At 37.7% G+C, this 22,317-nt stretch overlaps 1 protein-coding gene across 1 annotated transcript in view; it reads right to left on the bottom strand.

Annotated features, from left to right (window-relative positions):
• LOC5564462 (protein lin-28 homolog) overlaps positions 1–17,812 on the bottom strand; it is a 97,322-nt gene extending 79,510 nt beyond the window's left edge. The window contains exons 1-2 of the mRNA XM_021842090.1: positions 17,755–17,812; positions 17,494–17,644 (exon numbers count right to left, since the gene is read on the bottom strand). Of these exons, the coding sequence (XP_021697782.1) occupies positions 17,494–17,500 (7 nt within the window). The 5' untranslated portion in view covers positions 17,501–17,644; positions 17,755–17,812. The remainder of the gene's footprint in view (positions 1–17,493; positions 17,645–17,754) is intronic.
• Positions 17,813–22,317: the final 4,505 nt, after the last annotated feature.

Here is a 22,317-nt window from a genome sequence, read left to right as displayed (position 1 = left end):
GCTTGAGACAAAAACGTGTTCCGCAGTGTAATCCGCGAAACCATACAACGCGCTCGCGGAGTGCCTTCGTTTTCGACGACATCTTCGATTGAACTGACAGCACCCGTGCGAAAATAAATATACCACCCATTTATAGGAAATCCAGAGAGCAACTTTCCTGGAGAGGAAAAAAACACGGTTTTTACCTTAATTACACAAAAGATATTGTACTCCTGTTAGTAACTTGTATATTCTCTAAAATATTTTATGAAACTACTTCTAAAGAAATCCATTAAAGAAATCTTAGGTGGCTTCGAAGGTGAAATTTAGATTGCAGGAATATTTTCCATTTATATTTAAGATTTACTGAAAGTAAGCTAAGAAAAGAAATTTCGGCACACCATACGCATCCAGTGATAATAACTTGCCAAGTGGAGTTAGCGATTAATAACAACAGATATGGATTAAGTAATTAACCTCCAATTCATAATACTGGGAACGTCGTCCATGTAGGAAACGATTCGGTATTGTTGTGATGGGGACTCCTAGTCAGAGATGAAACTAAAATTAACTTGATATTTAAATCCATAGTATTTTTTTTAGTATTTTTTCTATCTTAATGTTAATACCTAGATTACTTTATTAACGTATACAATGTTATTTATTAGGGTTTATTGCATTGAACAAACCCCATTCATACAAATCAGCATAATGGCAATCTATTAGGCATAAAACGTAGAATCCAAAGAAATTCAAACCAAAATTAAACGAAACAAATGCATTCCACTGCTATTTTCGACCCAAAGTGGAATCCCACCTCCAACGAGCACAATCGGAAAGCATTTCACGCGACAGCATTTAGTGAATGAAATCGTCGTGTCTATTTCCGTCTCCTCGTCTGCCTGTCTGTCGGAAACCCAACACCGAAGCCATGCGTTTTTGAAACGTGCCCCCGGTAGTGTAGCACTTATAGATGGGGCCCCCTATTGGATAGATTGAGGCGGATGGAAGCAGTCAGTCAGGAATAAGGTACAACTGTCACTGACCCCGACGACTTCGACAGACGACCACGCGACCGATTCCGGATTTCGACATGAAATGGAGCACCAACATAAACAACATACATCGACTTCGGATTTTGGTATTGTTGTTTGATTCGAGGTTTGCCAAAGCCAACAGCAGTCTAGGGTATGATGGTTCGAAATGCTAACTTTAGCTCGATCATAGAGATATACACGGTAAAAAATAGGCACCATGCTATCAATAGTTCTGCACTTGGATTTGCACTACTGTTGAATCTTGACAAAATAAAGGTAACAGCACTTGAATTCAACGTTGCATGTTTTGATTTGAAATAAAAAAAAGTTTAAATAAACATTTCCGCCTGACCCAGATTTGAACCACCAACCTTCGGAGTGCAAATCTAGTGTCTTACCTCGACACCAACTCGCATCTGATGCAACGAAGTGAATTGATCTCAATCACTTTCTACAACGAGCTGTCAATGATTGCTCTCATACAAAAGACATGATGTTCAAAATCAACAACTTTTCACTTCAAAGTCTAGTTCTAGAGACAGTAGAGCAAATCCAAAGTTGAAACTCTTCAAATCATGGTGATTGGTATTTTGAATTGAGTCAAGTGATCAATCTATTCAATCAAACGTGCTGATTTTTTACCGTGTAACAAACGTTTTACGAATCAAAACTGAGACTTACGAAGTCTTTTTTCCGGAATTTTAATTTACTTCACTAGTTTTACGAAGCTCGTAAATTGAATTAGAACGGTTCAATGCGAAATTACGTATTGAAATGATAAGTTTGGCAAAAATGAAGTACTTGAAGCGAATCTTTGAATTTATTCATTGATTTCATTACAAAAATCAATTGAAATCAAGAAATATCCTCAAATTACACTTACACCAACCACTCTTTACACCAAGATGATGTAGTATAAGCAAATATTAGAACAGTTTAATGGATCATGTTGGTGTGGTGTGAAAGTTTTATTTGAGATTCATGAGTGCATTTTGAACCACTTCGTCCTACAATTTGAGCAACGTCACGATGACACGAGGAGAAATGGATCGAAGCTCTGTGGTTCACACACCAAGCACGCATCCAGACCATTATTATCGCTGTGGGGGAGAAATCTCACTGGTGATTTATTGGAGATTTCCCAATCGTCTTTCCAAGAGAATGCTCCGCACAGTCGCAAACGCGTTCTTCTCAAATGAAAAGAAGGTACATTATGGTGCGGGTACAAGCATTCCATGATTTGACGCTGGTTGTAACTGGAAAACATTGTTAGCTTGAATTGAAAAAAAAAAAAACATTTATTTGCCTACAAAATGCCTCGCTTTTGAATCTAGATCCCGTTTTACTATCAGCAGAATGAATACAAATTCCACCAGTTGTTTACATTTCAACTTCATTCATGCTTTCTTACGTTCCGTTTCGTTTCGAGAAAAAAAGTTGAATGGAATACCAAGTGCGTTATCTGTTTGTTGTTACTCTTTACTGAAGCGCCGTATGACTAAGCGCATTATGAAGTAGGAAAAATACTTCTTTGGTAGTGGTTACAAAGTAAACAAACCCACATGAAGGAATCCACGTTTCGGTTACAAAATAAGTGGACGGCGAATGAGGGATTACGATACGCTGAAAATGAATTGATACCTATGTGGAAACCAGACATGTAATGTGCTGAAAGTCCCTGGTGATTTTTGATTTTTACATCCTCATCAAGAAACTTCCAGATAATAGCTTATCATTATCAGTATTTCGGAACGCTGAACTGCAACAGATCCGAAGTAGTGTCCCATTGAAGTCCCAATGACTTTATGGGTGAGGCTGAGGAATCGAGCTCGAAAAGACTTCGCTCATCCCTCAGATGCAAAGGTACTGCTTCTAAAACGGCCGAATTGTTCGAAGCCCATTTGCAGAGCGGTAGACCAGCTGAGTTAGTCACTTCGATCAATTCTTGGCAGAGATTCCGACCTTCATCGATGTTATCGGTTCCGGTGAGCATGTCGTCCATGTAGAAGTCACGAAAGAGGTGAAAACAAGGGATAGCACACAGATATGGATCAGAGTTGGCTTAAAACGGGAATATCTCATCAAATAATGTTGCAATTACGCAGAACACATTGTACCTACGTGAACCATTAATCTGAACAGCTTCGCAATCAATTGTAATATTGTAATATTTTTCCGTCCGTAGGAACTAAAATGTCAACCGTATTCCCAGAAGCGTTGATTCATAACTGTGGGGCTTTGAAACCCATACCACAGTTATGAATCAAAGATAAGACGATTCCGAAACAAACGCCAAAACGTATGCTTTCACAGGCTTTCACTAACACACCATTCGTTTAACTCGTGGATAAATTGCTGTTATAGTGCATTGATCCATAATATGAGTCGATTTGATCCATAATAAGGATCCTCCTCTCCCACTGATCCACATCTGTGGGGTGGACATCGTTTACAATTTCTATTTAGCTCGACACTTTTTCGTAAATAACCTGTTTATTTTAGGTGTATTCACAAAACCAATAATATTCTGCAGTGCCAGGAAGGTAATTTTGTTTTGTACAGCGTCTCCATGTTTTTTAATCATATTTTGTTCTGAAAAATGACCCTTGGTTTATCCATAACTGTGGGGTGACTGTAAATTCAATTAAAAGTGAATTGTATAGAATCAGCAAACCGGTTTCAAAAAATGAAGGAAATTCCACTGATCCGATTGAGTCTTCGAAATAACAATGTAGCCAGGAGCTTGCCTGGAATACTTCTCCATTGTCGTCTACTAAGCTCAATGCAATAGTTGAAAATCGCTGCCCCTCTACTGATGATAATCTGCAATTGTACGTAACGAATATTGCAAACGATGTATCTGATGATGAAGTTAAAGATATGGTGTCCATAGGTGCAAGAGAAGTATTGGGCATCAAACGTTTAGTTGCATATGGGACGAATATTGCAACGTATAAAGTGACAGTCGACACACAATTCCGGAGTACTGCAACGAGATGTTTAAGCTGGCCCGATGGGGTAAGATGTCGCAAATTTCGAAGCTATACTCGAAGAGTTTGGAGACCGTCAACCAGTGTTGATAGACTCGCACTCAAATGTCAATCAATACACTCCCACGAGAGAGCAAACTCATTAGAGATCTCTTTCGCAAATCTCACGCTTGACATTTTGATGCAAAACCAACTCAATCAACTCAAACCGTGAAAAATGATTCAGTCGCAATACTCGGCCAAAACTCGTGAAACCCGAATATTGTTGTTTACGTTAGAAAGGATTACTATAATTTTACAAGACTAACAAGAAATTATTGCCGTGTGTGAGTTAACTGTGCAAATATGAGACAATGAGTCAAAAAGGGGAGCCAACTCATCCATGATTTTTTGACTGCTGAGTAGGGTGCGGCTTATTTTTCAAAAGTTGGAAAAACCAAAAATTCGTGTGCTCTACTGAATTCAAATCACATTAAAAGAGTTACCTTAAAATCTGAGCCAAAAATATTAACATTTAGAGGTGGCGCAAGCGTCTTGAAGTTGAATTTTCAGGTTATAAAATATGACCTTCAGTGAAGTACACATAACTTTGTTATTTTTCAACCGATTTTAAAACTTTTAGCATCAATACCTTCAAAATTGAATTTGAAAAAACTTTGTTGAACACCAAATTTGTCTTAAATCAAAACAAGTTGTAGTTAAAAGTTATTCATTCCAAATTTTTCCTCATTTTACTAAAAATTTCAACTTTGTTTGACCATAACTTCGTGATAACTCAACCGATTTCAAATCTTTTTACATGCTTTTGAAGCTAATTCAATTGTTTTAAAACCTTTCATAAATCACATTTCACTAAAAAAATGTCTTGACCAAGTTATTCAGCAAAAACTGCACAAAAACATGATTTTTAACAAAAAATGCCTGTATTTTTTAATCTTTGGCGGTTAGTATTATCTCTAAAGCTGAAATCGATTTTTCTCATTTGTTAAACCTTTGGGAAGGACTTTGCAACAATTTTTGAATAATTTTGAAACAAAATTATGTTTCCATATGTTAAAAAATATATGCACTATTCAACTCGTAATTAAGGCAAGATGCTTTACATATTTAAGTTTTATAGAAAAAATGCTATTTTCGGCATAAAAACTTAAAAAATCCAAAGATATTTGATTTTTTCATTGAAAAATCATGTTTTTGATAGTTTTTGTTGGATACCTAAGTCAAAATTACTTTTTAGAAAAATGTGTTGTATGTACAGTTTGAAAACAACTAAATTTGCTTCAGAAACATGAAAAAGGATTCGGAATCCATTGAGTATTAATGAAGTTATGGTCGAACAAAATGATTTTTTAAGTAAAATGAGGAAAAAATTTGATAAAAGTATTTTTAACTAAGACAAGTTTTGATTTTGGACAAATTCAATACACTACAAAGTTTTCATAAATTTAATTTGAAAGAAAATGGTGCTAAAAGTTTTAAAATCGGATGAAAAATAACAAAGTTATGTTTACTTCACCGCAGTTAATTTTTTATAACTTGAAAATTCACCTTCAAGACGCTTGCGCCACCTCTAAATGTTAATATTTTTTGCTCAGATTTTGAGGTTTATCTTTTAATGTGATTTGAATTCAGTAGAGTACACGAATTTTTGATTTTGAGAACTTTTTAAAAATAAGCCGCACCCTACTGCTGAGTTGCGTGATTGACAACTAACGCATGAAAAATCTCAAGCGTGAGTTGTGAGAAATTGAGTTTTTCACAACACTGCCGTCAACTGCTCAACAATTGATCTACATAATTCTTATTGTGTTCTGCTGGCGCGTCAACCGTGGCCAACTCCGGTTGGGTCGGGGTGGACTGTATTTCGGATGAAAGAATTCGACACCACTGGTTTACTAATCACACCTCAAACTTTTTTTTTACTGCTTCACTTTCACTATTTCACTTTTGGAACACTTTTCATTTCACTTTTGTATCGGTTATAGTCACGCGGCGGATAAAACAATACTGATTTGCTACGCGAACGGCTCGCGTATATAAAGCACCACGCACGCATTCTAGAATGCACGCGGGAGCTTCTAGAATCACTGCCACTGCACGATGAACCCTTGGATGAACCACACGATGAGTGCCATGATGACGATGACGCTGATTGTGGGACACTCACTGTTGGCACTCACACCCGATGTGGGAACTCTCTCTCTCTCAGTGACGTAAGCAGTGTGTGTCGTATCAGGGGCTGCAATTGGGTGAGTTCATCGTGTGATTCAGTGACGATAGAATGTGTGTCGCTGTTTTTCATGCTACTTGGGCAGTGATTGGGGACACTCGTTCCGGACGGAACATGTTCCATACTAAATGTATGAATATTTCAACTGTTAGCATTACTTCTGTTAAATATGTTTTGATGACTCACGTTGTTTTATTTAAGTTTTCAATATCGTTTCAAATTCTGTATCATTTCTCGTTGAATCAAATTGTATTTGTTAATTTAGGTTAATAGAAGTAGCCTGTACGAACCAATCGAAGACAAAATCAAACATCTACATCTACGAGATTCCCTGCAAAAGTTGTCCAGCGATAAACATTGGACAAACCCGTTGGAAATTTAAGGCCTTTTGGTGCGTCATCACAAAATGGCTTCTTCCAAAATCATTAACATATTGTTATGATAGTATTGGTATTTGCAATATCGATGAAATATAACTGCTTATCACCTGATTTAATGGATAATTTATGCGAAGAAAAATGCTTCAGGTGGTATTTCAATATTTAATCAACACTTTCAGATACAACATTATCAATTTAGCGACAATATACATGAGATTTATATTCTCAAAAAAAATCTCCGATTTCAAGCCGCATTTCATTGCCTCACACAACTACACTTGTAAATAGAAGGTGCTTACCTTTTCCATTGTAATTCTGCAGCAAGCATTTGAGTTTTGGATTTCATATTGCGTTCACTACACTTCCACTAAACAAATCTTTAATTCACTTTCCTTAAAGGAACACATTTCAAACGGGAATCAAATATTTATAAAGTTTTATCAACCGCATCACTAAAAACTATTATGGCGATGGTTTCCACTTGCTGCGAATCGACGCCGCCACCGCACACTGAGACATGTCTGTGTTTATAGTCTAAAATATCCAACTTTTTTTCTGTTGTATTAATTTTCATTGCGGAAAGGTCGGGCAGCATAGAAATTTTAAACTCATACGTTGTTTGTTTTTCGATTCTCTCAAATTACAGAAACCATCTTCTTCTTACTTGATACTTGATGGGCAACAATTCCTTGCTATTGCGTTGAATCTACGCCGAATGAAGAAGCCTTCTCCGTTGGACCCGGTCCTGGGCCAATCGCTTCCAGTCGCCCTGAACGTTAAGCGACCTTAAATCCTCCTCAACTGCAAAAAGCCATCTGGTGCTCGGCCTTCCACGGAGGCGACGGCCTCTCCCTGGTTCCCTGCTGAATATTTGTTTAGCTTGACGTTCCTCCGACATGCAAGCTACATGCCCAGCCCACCGCAGCCTGCCGTGTTTTATACGCTTAACAATATCCATTTCATTATAGACTTGGTATAACTCGTGATTCATGCGACGCCGCCAGATGCCATTGTCCAATCTACCGCCGAGTATTGTTCGCAGCACTTTACGTTCAAAGACCCTAAAAGCTCTCCGGTCGACCTCTTTCAACGTCCAAGATTCGTGGCCGTACAGAGCTACCGGAACGCGAGTTTGGTCTTCGTCTGTAAGCTGCGGGACTTTAGCTGGTTACGAAGTCCGTAAAAAGCCCGACTCGCAGCTGCAATACGCCTCGCGGGTAACATCATTATCGCAAGTCACTAGAGTTCCAAGGTACACAAATTCTTCAACTACTTCAAATATATCACCACCCATCACCACCTCACTACCAACATCACCTATGGGCCCACGATGTCTACCAGCGACCATGTACTTTGTCTTCGTGGTATTGATAATGAGCCCAATTCGCATTGTCTCCCTTTTAAAAGGCACTTATGCCTCTTCCACGGCTCGGCGATCAATCCCGATTATGTCGATATCGTCCGCAAAACCAAGAAGCATATACGAACGAGTGATAATAGTGCCATTCCTATGCACGCAAGCTCTCCTTATTGCTCCTTCCAACGCTATGTTGAACAATAGGTTTGAAAGTGCATCGCCCTGCTTTAATCCGTCTAAGGTTACGAAGGATGTGGAAATCACATCCGCAACACGTATACTTGATTTCGATCCTTCCAACGTTGCACGAATCAGTCTAATCAGCTCCGTCGGAAAGCCATGTTCCATCATTATTTCCCACAACTCGTTTCTTTTAACTGAATCGTACGCCGCCTTGAAATCAATGAATAGATGATGAGTCTGCAAGTTGTACTTACTACCGGAATTTATCGAGGATCCGTCGCAGGGTAAACATTTGATCCGACGTCGATCGGCCCTCACGAAAACCGGCTTGGTATTAGCCGACGAAGGACTCTTCAAGCGGTCTCAATCTGTTGAACAGAATACGTGACATTATTTTGTACGCCGAATTGAGGAGTGTTATTCCTCGGTTATTGGCGCACTCCTATCTATGCCCTTTTTTGAAGAGAGAGCAAATGAGGCCATCCATCCAGCTAGCAGGCAGTTCTTCTTCCTCCCATATCCTTAGTAGTATATGGTGAATTATTCTATGCAGCTGCTCACTACCGTGCTTGAGAAGTTCGGCCGGGAGCTCATCCTTCCCAGCAGCCTTGTTGTTCTTCAGCTCTTTAATCGCCTTCTTAACCTCATCTAGAGATGGAGGCTCCACAGCTTGACCGTCGTTGTCGATGTTCATTCTGTTCTCCGATGCTCTATCGTTCCCTCCATTCAGTAACGTTTCGAAGTGCTCTTTCCACCTGGCAGCCACCATCGATTTATCTGTCAGCAAATTTTCTTCACGGTCGTTGCACATGACGGGAGACGGCGTTGACTCTCTCCGCACGCCATTGACAGTTTCATAGAATCGTCGCATATCGTTCTGTTCCATACAGTTTTGCGCCTCGGCTATCACGTTCTCATCAAACTCTTTTTTCTTCCTGCGATGGATTCGCTTTTCGGCTGATCTTGCTTCCCTGTACCGCTCTCTGTTCAGCCTGGTACCAGACCCTGGCACTCCTCGTCGAACCATCCGCTTCTGGGGCGTCTTCGAGCAGTACCTATCACTTCTCGCGCTGTTTCACTCACCACTCCATGGATTGCATCCCATAGATTGTTGAGGTTTTCGCTCACATTGACCTCACTTATCCGCTCGTCCAGCTTTTGGTGGTATTCAGCTGTAACACCGTCTGCTGAGAAGCGCTGGATATTGAATCGCATTGTTCGCTGTGGTCTTGAATTCGCTACGGTTGATAACCGCGCTCGAATTTTACTGACAACGAGGTAGTGATCCGAGTCAATGTTAGGACCCCTGAAACTCCTAACATCGATGACATCTGAGAAATGTCGGCCATCCACCAGAATATGGTCTATCTGGTTGCAAATACAGTCATCTCTCCCTTACTCGATATTTCGTATCTCGATATCGAGTTAGAGAACCATAGTAAAAGTTAGTTTTCATGGCTACCTCGATGGTCCCTTGGATCGCAGTTGCATTGATTTTGTGTTCTGTAACTCGATACCTCCCTAACTCGATGGTCCCTTCAATATCGAGTAAGGGAGAGATGACTGTATCACCATTTGGATGCCTCCAGGTGTGCTTCCGAATATCCTTGCGAGCAAAGTAGGTGCTGCAGATGGCCATCCCCCTGGCAGCAGCGAAAGTCACTAGTCGTAGGCCGTTGTCATTGGTAACGGAGTGAAGACTCTCCTTACCGATGATCGGACGGAAAAAGTCCTCTCTTCCGACCTGCGCGTTCGCATCTACGATAACGATTTTCACGTCGTGTTTTGGGCACTCTCCATAGGCCTTATCAAGGCCTTCATAGAACGCGTCCTTCACGTCATCAGGTTTGTCGTTCGTCGGTGCATAGATGTTGATCAGGCTGTAGTTGAAGAATTTGCCCGTATCCTCAGTACACAGATTCGTTCGCTAATCGGTTTCCACTTCATAACGCGTTTCATCTGCTTCCCGATCACTATGAAACCGACTCCATGTTCTGCCTTATCGGCGCCGCTGTGGTAGATGTTATATTTGAACGTAGTGTTGGCGATGGGATCAACCGCCCGGAATTCACGTTCTCCAGATCTAGGCTACCGCACTTCTTGAATGGCGGCCACGCCCACTACAACCTTCTGCAGTTCACAAGCCAAAAGGCTCGCTCGTCCGGGTTCATTTAACGTCCTGACATTCCAGGTACCAAGTTTCCATTCATAGTCCTTATTTCGTTGCCAGGTCGGTTGCCGAAAATATCGTTCGTTATTTCTTCTTTCTCCATTTTTCGTGGTAGGTGAGAAATTCGGTATGCTACCTTACCGGGGTTGAGCTACCTAGATCAAGTTGATGGGGCTGCCACCTTAGGTTAGTTGACGTGATACAACATTTCATACTCAGCCGCTGGATACCAGAACAGACGCTGTTTGAGCCGCACCTCCTGGTGAACAGACGCTCGGGACGCACCCCCTCACTCTAGCTGATGTCAGAAGGACAACAGTGCCCAGGTTGCACTACCAGATAAGTACGCAACCCTTAGCTGGCGGTCTTTGTCATCGTTAGACCCGAGGAAGCGTGAGGTAGGGACTTGCGAGGACCAGAGCTATGTTGGACGCTCCTTCCTGGTTGTCGACTCACCATTTTACAACCCAACCAATCTCTACGAAGCATAAAATCATACCAAGTGTTTATCAATTTAAACCATCAAAATAATAGACCATTTCCGTGAAAAATTTTTTATTGGCTTATATGCTTTCTGTCAATTTACTGAACAAACTTTCCTAAGGAACCGATATGTTTTGGAGCCTTTAACTGTTAGAAAACAATGAAAAACTTGCGGCACGTTAGTTCACCCCTCGGTCCCCTACAATTTGTTTCACCTCGAAAAAAAGCAGACCCCTTTTTCCCCTACGGCTTTGCCACCACGATGTGGTGAATTTAAAATCAGCTGGCATGACTAGACGATTTTTGTTTATGTTTTCATTCATCATAATGGGCTCCGTTGCGGTTTCGCTCCCTCCTTCCTTCACGGCTCCTGAAGTCTCCGTAATCACCGCGCCGGCCGGTTATGACCGCACCCGGCGAACACTACACGGTTCTGTAACGCAAGGATTGTAGTCGACAGATGCCTGAACTCTCTGCTTTGTGCCGACGAGGATTAAAGGGATTGAATATGCTGGAAGATTCCCGCCTAGAGGCAGCAACAGCCGCTCAAAATTTCCTTGCGCGGCTGTTGCTGCCTCAAGGCGGAAATTTTCCGGATCAACATCCAACAGACAGATTAAGGCATTTCTCGAAAACTTATTCTAACAGACTCAAGTCAAAAAAGTATACAAACTTACTTTATCGATTCTACGTGTTTCGCAGACGAAATTCTACACGTTGCGCTTTGAACCAACCCGATTTTTCACTTTTAAAACGTTTAATTTCCGGATTTACAAAACGACGAAAGTAAGATTCTCAACTTTCGCAACCTAACCACTACTTTCGCCGCCCCGCTGTATGGAGAGACAAAGTGACTTAACCACGAATCAAAACAAAACACTACTTGAGCCGATTTTACACTGGTAGAAAAACGTCGAAAGTAACTGAATAAATCGGCTTATCATTTTGTAATATTTTTTTTTTGTGGGAAATAACAGAAACTCCCTAGTTTTTGAACGCGAGCTTAATGTATGCAAAATTTAAGCGATGTACACGGCGAAAAAAAAAATTAAAAAGTTGATTAATTTTAAAACAGTTTTAAAAGACAGGTTGTGATTCTTCTGAATTAATTTTCTCAAAACCATATGAAAGTTACTTACGTCGATTTGAAAAAGTAATCGAGATTTGTCGGCATGAATAGTAAAAAATAGCCTCTATTAGAACTAGCAGTACCGTAACTGCTGGGTGGGTGAGAGATTTGTTGTTAGGGGGTGGTTTTGAATTTTGAATCTGTGGAGGAAAATATATTTTCCTAAAGGAAGACTTCTAGAGGAATTCGCGATTAGGGCCTATCTGACAAATCAATAACAATGAGAAAATAATCAATGAAATTCTCATGTGCAATTTTAAATCCCAATTGGAGAAAATATACTCAAACTTAAAACTTTTCACTTTAAAAAATATTTCATAAACCTAGTTTTAAAATCCTCATCAATACCACACACATCTCCTACAATATCCCCTAGCTATTTCGTACTCAAAAAATCTTTAAAGGTTTCGCCTAAAACGTACTCGAGAATGCCAGTATTGCCCAATGTTATGAGCCTGTAATCGATATTATTTTCAGTGTCGCCTATTACTTTTGCGCCGTGTTTACATTCTGGTTTCAATTAAGCCCGCCATGTACGCCTTGTTTATTTTTTGTTTGCAGTGTCGCCGTGTTTTGATTTCGATTTCAGATGCGCGCATCACTTTGAAAAAAAAAACACAGGCGTAATCAACAAAGTGTGTGGTTTTGCATGAGGTGAAGTTTCGTCTTCTACAAATTTGCGTTTTTCGAATAGTTAAATTATCGATAGGGGGAAAATTCAAGTGCAGTGAATAGACAATCAAGCTACAATTTCAACGCTATATTTTCTTAAATTGTGTACATTTTGTAAGTTTCGCTTGATTCGCGAATCTTTTTAGACTTGAATCGGGTTGGAGTTGGAACTGTGATCAGAGCGGGTTGTGCCAGTTCCAACCTGGTTTAAAAACGTTTGTTTGAGTAGTTTCGGTGGCGCTCCTGTTAGGGGCGCCCTGACCGGATTCACGGTCAGTTTGAGCGCGCACCTGATTTGACGTTTGCAAATGTAAACAAGCATCCCAATGCAGGGGGGAATCGAAAAACTGTTGCAAAATCACCACGCTGATACCCATAGGGTTGAACAAACTGTGCCGCATCTCGAATTATTTTTCAAAATGTGGTGAGTATCCATGTTTTCAAAAATTTGCAAGAAAATCAGGAGTGCATATAAACAAAATCTGAGAGCGTTAATATTCATTAAAAATCATTGTCTTTTGAAGAAAAATACAAAAACTGGGGGTTAGATCTGACGGAAATGGTCTATTGAAAAGCTCCACAGTGCGATGCGTCGGGACGCGTCTACCGTGTGTGCACAATCATCGCGATCGTTGAGCGCAGTGATGTCAGAGTTGCTATCTGTAAAATCATAGCATTTAATGTGATTTGATCACAAAAATCATTAAAATTTTATTAAATCAGTGATCTTGTGATGGAAAACTATTTGCGAAACGATAATTTTTTATAATATGCAGCAAATGTTCCGAAAACAAGCATATAACAATTGCTAGAAAAATCTGTAACCAATCACCTGGCAACACGGTCATCCCTTGCAAACATAAACCGTACCGATGCATAACAAAAATATGCGATAAATCCAATAAAAGCAGAGAAATTCCGTTGCCCTTCATTAAATTGTAATGTTTTCTTTTGATATGTACGATTGAACAGTTGACTTTGATTTCCAATACTCGTCAATCTACTAAATTTCCCATGTGTTTACATAAAAATATGCTTAACACAAATATTATATTTTTTGTTTGTTTGTTTTGAAAATATACATGGAAAGGCGACACTACTACTATTACATCAATGATGCTTCTAATGATTCTTTGAGTTACACGCCGCTTCACCTTAAAGTTCGTTTGAGGGAGCATAAAAACGCCGTGGACAACGAAAAAGTCCATGAATCAAGTGTGGCAGCACACTCTACAGAACTCAATCATACCATGGACTGGGAACACGCGAAGCTTAAAAAGAACATCAGAAAAGTTTCCCATCTGAATGCTTGGGAATCAATGTTCATCGCCACTGCAAATCAACCTCTGCACAGTGGGACGGGTTGGGGTTTTAGGAGGAAAGATGGAACTCACGCCTTCAATTGTAATTTTACGTAAAAATGATGTTCTACAAAGTTGTTCCTATTTTTAAAACAATTTTTTTGGTCGGAGCCAAAATTAGGGTGGCCCTTTGTTAAATAAGATAAACATAAAAACTTTTTTATTTTAAAGAATATTGGTACAGTTTGTTCTACAAAGTTGAAGATCAGAAAATTTTAAACTGTATTGACCAAAACAGTTTTTTTCTAGCTCAAAAATTGACCGTTTTAGAGCATTTTTCGCTATTGATATAGGGTGGCCCTTTAAAAATGGGTTTTTGTGTTTTATTTTTATTATTTCAAGTTTTGTCAGAAAGTTGCCTTCCCATCACTTTTAGAGCAAATTGGAACGCAAGCATACAAGATAAAGCTAATTGAAACGAATAGATACAAGAATCTTTTCGTCATGAAAATTTAATTTACTTTCATAGACATAATTTATCATCGATACTAATACATACGATATACGAAAGCAAAATGACAAATATGATAAAGAAAACTCTCAGTTAATAACTGTGGAAGTGCTCTTAAAAACAGTAACCTGAGAATCATAATCTGTTCCAGTTGGAATGTAATGCCAAGTAAAAGAATATTAGACTATTTTTTCTGATGAAGAGTTATATACTTTTTTATAACAAAAAATAGCATTTTATTGGTTTATAAAGTAGAAGAAATAAAAAAAAATCATTGATATTATTATAGCGTTTTTCAGCTTAAAATATGAATAAAAATTGTATTATTCTTCGGCTGACTGGATCATAAGTACATAACTGTTAAAAACAGTTTTTGAGCATCTTCCAAAGCAGCTCTAATAATTAATACATATGGTTATTTTCCTTAATCTGGACTGTAAAGTCAGCATCGTAATCATAAATTATACTCTAATAATCAACCGTTTCAGGTACCGTAATTTCGGGTGAAATTGATCAGTAGGGTGAAATTGATCACTGTGTCACACGATTTTATTTCCCTCTGATAGAGCACAGAAACCATTGCAACCTATGTAAATGAACGTTGTTTGTCTTAACTATTGTCAAATTGCATGATGTGAAGCTTTTTGTGTTAAGGAATGTTTATTTATATTAAAATAATAGGAAATTCCATCATCGTGTTCTGTGTGGTATTGTCAGACATCAATAAACTTATAGTTTTAAACAAGGATTTAGGCATGGTGTCAACCTGAAAATTTGTAAGGATGCTTGAAATATATCCCCAAAACGAATTTTATCATCAAAATTCGTACCAATTTGTTCATTTTGTTGTAATAATTGAATTTTTGTATAGATATCATCAAATTCCTTCGGAAATTGCCTACATTTAGGCGTTTTCTGCGGTATTGCTGAAAATTAATTGTTAATTATTTACATAAATTTTGCATTGTTAAGAATTTGGCAAGCATATTTGGATTCAGGAGGCTGAAATTAAATAAGTAAAGTTGTTTTCAAAACTAACAATAATTGTTTTAACAGGTGATCAATTTAACCGGAAATTGAATTCCTTGATTTTTTATTTAAGAGACGATTTTCAGCACTAAAATCACAACTGTATGAAAATTTGAGTATATAAACCAATGAAGCTCACCGTCGTACTTGTTTTCCTGCATAAAGTTGTTTGGAATTGGCAGCATCGTAGAAAACAGACATGGAAAACAGTGAAAAGTGATCAATTTCACCCGAAATTACGGTACGCTTTATCTCCTACGATGCACAAATTACTTGAAAACGGATTTCCGGTAATTAAAAATTCGTTACTTCCAATCAAAATTTTTCCCGTTGAGGCTGGTGAATCCCGTAACGAAAGTGTTTAGATGATGTTTAGAAGACTATTTTCCTTATTTTTATTGCTAACCTCCTTCGAATATATTCACAAGTACTTTTATATGAATATGAAATAAAATACTTTGTTATTCATATTTAAAGCCGAAAGGAAATCATTATCATGCAAAAAAAAAACTTTTTGTTTGCCTCAAATACATCTACAAGTGGAAAAATTTTTGTTTTTCATGAAAAATGTTTATAACTCTTCATCGGAAAAAATATGCAGGCCCCAAAATATGCGTTTCAATCAGCTCTACAGGTGATGGGAAGGCAACTTTGCTGAAAAACTCTAAATAAAAAAATAAAACACTAAAACCTGTTTTTGAAGGGCCACCCTACATCAATAGCGAAAAATGCTCTAAAACGGTCAATTTTTGAGCTAGAAAAAAACTTTTTGGGTCAAATTAGCTTAAAATTTTCTGATCTTCAACTTTGTAGAACAACCTGTACCAAAATTCCTTAAAATAAAAAAGTTTTAAAGGTTATCTTTTTTAACAAAGGACCACCCTAATTTTCGTTCCGACCAAAAAAATTGTTTTTATAATAGGAACAACAATGTAGAACATCATTTTTACGTAAAATCACAATTGAAGGCGTGAGTTCCATCTTTCATCCTAAAACCCCAATCCGTCCCACTGTGCACTGATGAATGATGACGATGCTCCAATAACTTCACCACTTATTCACTTGACGAGACAAAATATTCGTTGATGCTTTCTCTTTCTGACGTGTACTAGAGAAAGTACGAAGCTGTGTTGTTTTCTTCGTGTATTTAGGGGGTTTTCTGCCATTCATTTCAATAAATACAGATCATATTCATAATTATTGAATGATTGAACAATTATTGAAAGTTTATGTGCTAGTTTTCAATTAATAACTAATAAATGATATATTTTTATAATTTTTTATTCCTCTTCACGCTTTTAGTGAGGAATTTTCAGTTAATATTAAGTGAGATGTGACATACCATTAAATGAACGTCCATCATGTCCATCAAATATGTACTCTAATTAAAAAATCAATGATTTATCAATCCTATTATCGCACTAGTTGACTTACTGGTGTTGATTGACCCATGAAACTGAATGGGTCCCACTTGCCCCGTTCAGCGAGGTAACTGCGTCTTATGGCTCACTTTACAACTTTCTTTTAATGTTTTCACAATTTCGAAATTATTCAATCAGTTTCATGCACACACGAGCAAACATGTTGCCAAAATGTGACCGTGTTGTTGGATTTGAAAAATATTGACATTTGAAAATTATATTGAACTATTTGTTCGAACTATCGTTTTTTTCAGGTCTCACTTGCCCGGGGTACCTTACTATAAATGTAAATTGTTGTAAGGAGTTGAAAAAAGTTACAAAGTTCTGAAGTCAAAAAGTGAAAATCACATTTTAATCAGTAAATGTTTTCAAGCTGTCTGGATATTGGTACCGTTCGATTTTAAATTTTTCACGATATCTAGAAATGGAAAATTTTCACGGCGAAATCAAGCAGTCTGAAATCGAGGTTTTTATGTCAAAATTCCGATTATGACTCATATTCCGAATACTCGACAATTGTATCGCACTCCCTAACTTCCGGGAGGAATGCGTCTCAAGTTTTTGGTCCGATTCGACGAAGAAAACAAGTCACAAACGTTACGCGGCCACATAAATACCTACGAGGCATCAGTGCGTGAGTTGTTTGCCACTCTCTTGGCTGTATGTCGTCTCGAAGCGTCAGCGCCAAAAGCGTAAAGAGTGGACACCGTTGTTGTCGGACTGCCTCTAAAACTCACTGCGTTCAGTAGAATGAACGGCTGCTGTGTGAACTCTTTTGCGGTAGTGTGCGTAGGAATAAGCGTAAAAAACGAGGTTATTAGCTGTTTGTTTTTTGTTTTGCTCTGGAATTTTGTATTTTGATGGTTTTGTTTTGATCCTCACCAATACGCGCGAAGACTCCGCTATTCGACCGAAGCTCATGCGTGACCGAGCGCCTCCGTGGAATGTGTGCATTGAATGTATGATTTACGGTTTTAAAGCGTGGAATGATTTTTTTCTTTGGTTCCACCCTGATAAAAAATATTATTTGGATACAATAGATTTTGTTGTTAGCACATCATATTTTCCTATATTTTAACCATAAAACGAAAAGTATATTTTGAATTCACTTACCATCTATTGGCTGATACAATTGAACTAATTTGAAATGGAAATTTTACTGCTAAAACAGGGGTCATTATGTATCTTGATTTTCATGACCATTTCTTACAAGAAATATCCCATGCATCTTGATAAGAGATTGCGTTTTTTTTAAGTCTATAGTCCCCACAACAATGATTTTTTTTCAAACAGTAGAAACATAATACATGCTGAAACATCTAACAATAAACAAATTACAAGACTTCATTATACACCATAGGTTATGTAATATTTAAATGAGTTCAACTGTAAAATAAATTGTTAATATCTATTTGGGCATCCAACTTGAAAGCGCTTTCGCAGTAGCAAAGGAATGTGCTTTTGTTGTTTTTGTCAGCCAGCGTCTTTGTTGCGCATCGGTTCAATTGACGAAGCAAATCATGTGATGATGTGATTGTAGTCCATAAGAATCGAAACCACCGAAAATTGATATCATTGTTAGGGTGGAAAACCGCCACCAGCATCTCATCGGGATAAATGCGTGGTTGATTACTTTCTCCAGCGCGCGAAGTGTCGGTTGCCATATCCATCGGAGAACTTCGGTACCTGCTTGAACAATTGAAAGGAAGATGCTCGTGGGTTCTTATGCTGGCGGTTGGAAGATAAAGATAGAGTTGTTCTCACGAGAACAATCGAACTCGAAATTAGGTCAATTTGAAAATTGAATGAGCGCGTGTGCTCCGTGGGAAGGCACCCCGACTAGACGGAAGAAACAAGATCATAGCAAAATGTGTTCAAATGAAACAATTTACCATTAGTAGTTGAAATACCGTCGATGGGGGTGACAATGGGTCTAAAGGGTGAGATTGGGTCAAAACGTAAAATTATGATTTATGAAATATTTCACATAATAACGCTGATATTACTAAAATTAATAATTCATGTGTTAGGGTACATAGTATTACATGTAATTCATCACAATATACATTTTTAGAAATAGTAGTTTTCGTTTACTTTACCAATGAACTTGTATGTTGAAACTAGATAAAATTGACCACATTAAATTTCTCCTGTGCAAAGTATCACGCATGTACTATGACCTCTATCGTTAATTTAGTAGAAGGTTGAAAGTCTTTTCATTGCACTTCACACGTATTTTCCGGAATCCTTTTTTTTTCCATTTAAACTTATTTTTTTCGGTACGGTGTCTTAAACATTAAAAATGGGGGTGAGATTGGGTCAAGCAAGAACGATAGTAAATGAAATTGCAAGTCCATTTTTTTGACATTTTACGGTGCCGGGGGTTCTTATTTTTCATTAAGAAGTGTTTGCTCTTTCTAAATACAACATCTCTGAAACATCAAACTACTTGAGGATTCCGTACATTGAATAACAATGCAAGGCATTTTGACAACTTCTCAAACCAGCAACTGTGTTTCGTGCGCAGCAACATCGTAGAATTTTATCAAGTGGATTTTTTTTTCGAAATTTATTTATTTATCAGTGATTTCATATTATTAAAACATCTCACGGAAGTACAAATGAGTTGGATCGCTGAAATACTGGGATTATGACGTCAACATCTGCCTGAAATGTATTGATCGTGGAATGTTGCACCGAAATTTAACTATTTGTGAAGGTTTAAAATAATCACTGTTTCAGTACACCTTTGGGGAAACTGAATAGGCTTTATGGTAATGGGGATGAGACTTTGAAGAAAATTTAAAGGAAAAAACAAGAAAATTTATGTAAACTTGACGATAAATGTTACATTTACATATTTTTCTCATAGCTCTTCAATTTTTTGGTATAATCGTTCTTTTAAGTGGGTTTATCATACCTGTGAAGCATCTTAGATATCTTCTCGTCTGGTTTGCATCGTATTTCATCAATATCTTTCAGCTGTGAACGGTTTTGCAATAATATTCTCAAAAACAAGTTATTTAAATTACAGTGACCCAATGTCACCTCCTCTATGGGGTTTGATTGGGTCATTTTTCATTCACTTGTGGTGCCGCTGTGAATAAATATTGTTCTTTAAGTTTTTGAACGGTTGTTAATGTACCATCAAAGTACATACACACCAAATTTGAAGTTTGTTGGAGTTAAATTGCGATAGTAATTCAATAAATAAATCGTACATATCCCTTTTTGACCCATTCTCACCCCCAACGACGGTAACTAATATTCTAACAAAATTTGCTCCAAATAAAAAAAAACTGTAATAATTATAACAAAACTATTAAAGAATGTGTTCAAAGTATATTACAACACGAAATCATTGCAAATTGTGTTACTGTTTATAACTTCATATGTTATTTGGTCGGGGTTCTGCTAAACCGCACTATCTTTATTACGAGATATTTTACTTTAAAGTATTTTTCTGTACTAGTTTACGGCGGAAGATAATTTTAATTTTTTTATCGCTCACATGCGATTAACAGTGTTGAATAAATATACCGAGAATAAATATACTAGTAAATCATCCAAAATTAACGATGTAATTGGATTTCATTAAACAATATGAAGCACTCAATTCACTCTGGCTGAACAAAAATTGAAAAATATGATTCTTGGTTCGGTATGGTTGGATGTGTTTCACAGTTTTCAACAACACAAGTAAAATTGGAGACAAATGATAAGCATCGTGCATGTTGGAATCCATGTCACAAGTATTTATGGGAAGGATTCGTATGTATTCAATCAAGGTTCTCACGTGTTCATACATAAATCCTAATGATCGAAGAAAACCACGAATTCGCTCTGTTAAAGCGCACCAAGTTGCTCCCATTTGGTGCACCTTTGCTGATCAAGTTCACAGTTCAATGCGTGAAGTGTTCACCAGGAATGACCATCATTTCAGATATACATTGACCTGCTGGTGTTTTGCTGCAATATAAAAATAACTACAGAATCTAAAAGTTGGTTGATTTCCATCACCATCGGATAGAATATCAGAAAAAAAGTTTCGTCGGGAGTTGAACTTGTGCCTTCTGAGTGGTAATCTAGTGTGCTACCACTAGGTCATCTTCACTTCTTGAAGGAATGGTGATAAACTTGAATCAAGTAATGTGCACTTTGTCTGACGGCGTTTGATGGCGAAAATGCCATTTTCCTAACAACTAAAGCGCACCAAGTCCACCTCACACAGCAACAGATTGAATAATTAAGTTTTTTCATTACGGCTTCTGTGTGGATTGATAAACATGTTACATAACAAGCAAATGCAAGTATTTATGGTGTGTAAATGCCTTTAATTCATGTCTAAATGTGATTTTCAGATAAACAGTACTTAGTGCGGTGTGGCTGGATGAAATTTCAAAGAAAATAGATCAACGCCACCGAAACAAATATTTAATTTTAATAAATCAATTGCTGCCCAATTTAACTGGCCTCTGTTTCTATGAGTTGGTTGGAATGGATAAATTGTAAGAATATAGAAGGAAATAGAAGGAAATTTAAAAAACATAGCTTTATATTTGAAAAATGCATTCCCTCTGATGACGTGCGTTGGTTTATGGTTCACTCTGGCTGAACAAAATTACTGTTTTACGTGTCCTTCCAAACAAAATTTATGATCTAAGATTACAAGGGATTGTTCAAATCACTCGATATTTTTATGGTAGAGAGGTTATGATTATGTAAGTCCTTTGGTGTGAAAAACTCAATTCGGGAAAAAATGGCACTTGGTGCGGTTTAGCAGAACCCCGACCATTTGATATATGAAATGGCAAATATGTAACAAAGATAAGAACAAAGCCATCTAGTCAACAAAGCGTTATCGATTTCTATTATTTTCAACAGCTGCTGATTTAAACGTGCTGTAATATAATTATGTGATACTAGTCGGGGCATGCGGCTGTTCGATAGGTTTTCTCTGAAGGGAACATCCTATCTCGCGTTCATGAGGCGACACAGTTCAGAAGAAGCGAAAGTGGTTGGGTGTTGGTTTTCAGCCGACTTCCGGTGCGATAGTGTATATATATGGGAAGGTGTTACTTTTCTAGTATAACTAAATGAAGCAATTTGACAATGGAGATTGTTAAATGAATTGAACCCAACTGTAACATGATTATTAATTGTATGCTTCCAAGAAACTAAAATTAGCTCTTGTCAAACTCTAATTGAATAAACTGCACATAAATAACTCATTTTTCACCCCTTTCCCGATGTTAGAGATAAGCAATAAGCAGAAAAAATATCATATAACAAGGTATTCCAGCAGCACCGTAAGAAAGATACTACAATTCACATTAGCGTAAAGAGAGTTTGAAGCCCATTATCACAACTGGTAAGAACAACAGAATGTTGAAATTACAGTATCGAACATATAAAATGCACCATAGTCATTTTCCCATACAAAAT

Source organism: Aedes aegypti, chromosome 2, assembly GCF_002204515.2.
Source record: "Aedes aegypti strain LVP_AGWG chromosome 2, AaegL5.0 Primary Assembly, whole genome shotgun sequence".
Classification (NCBI taxonomy): domain Eukaryota; kingdom Metazoa; phylum Arthropoda; class Insecta; order Diptera; family Culicidae; genus Aedes; species Aedes aegypti.
Note: the sequence above shows the minus strand (reverse complement) of the source record. Positions and strands in the feature narration are given on the sequence as shown.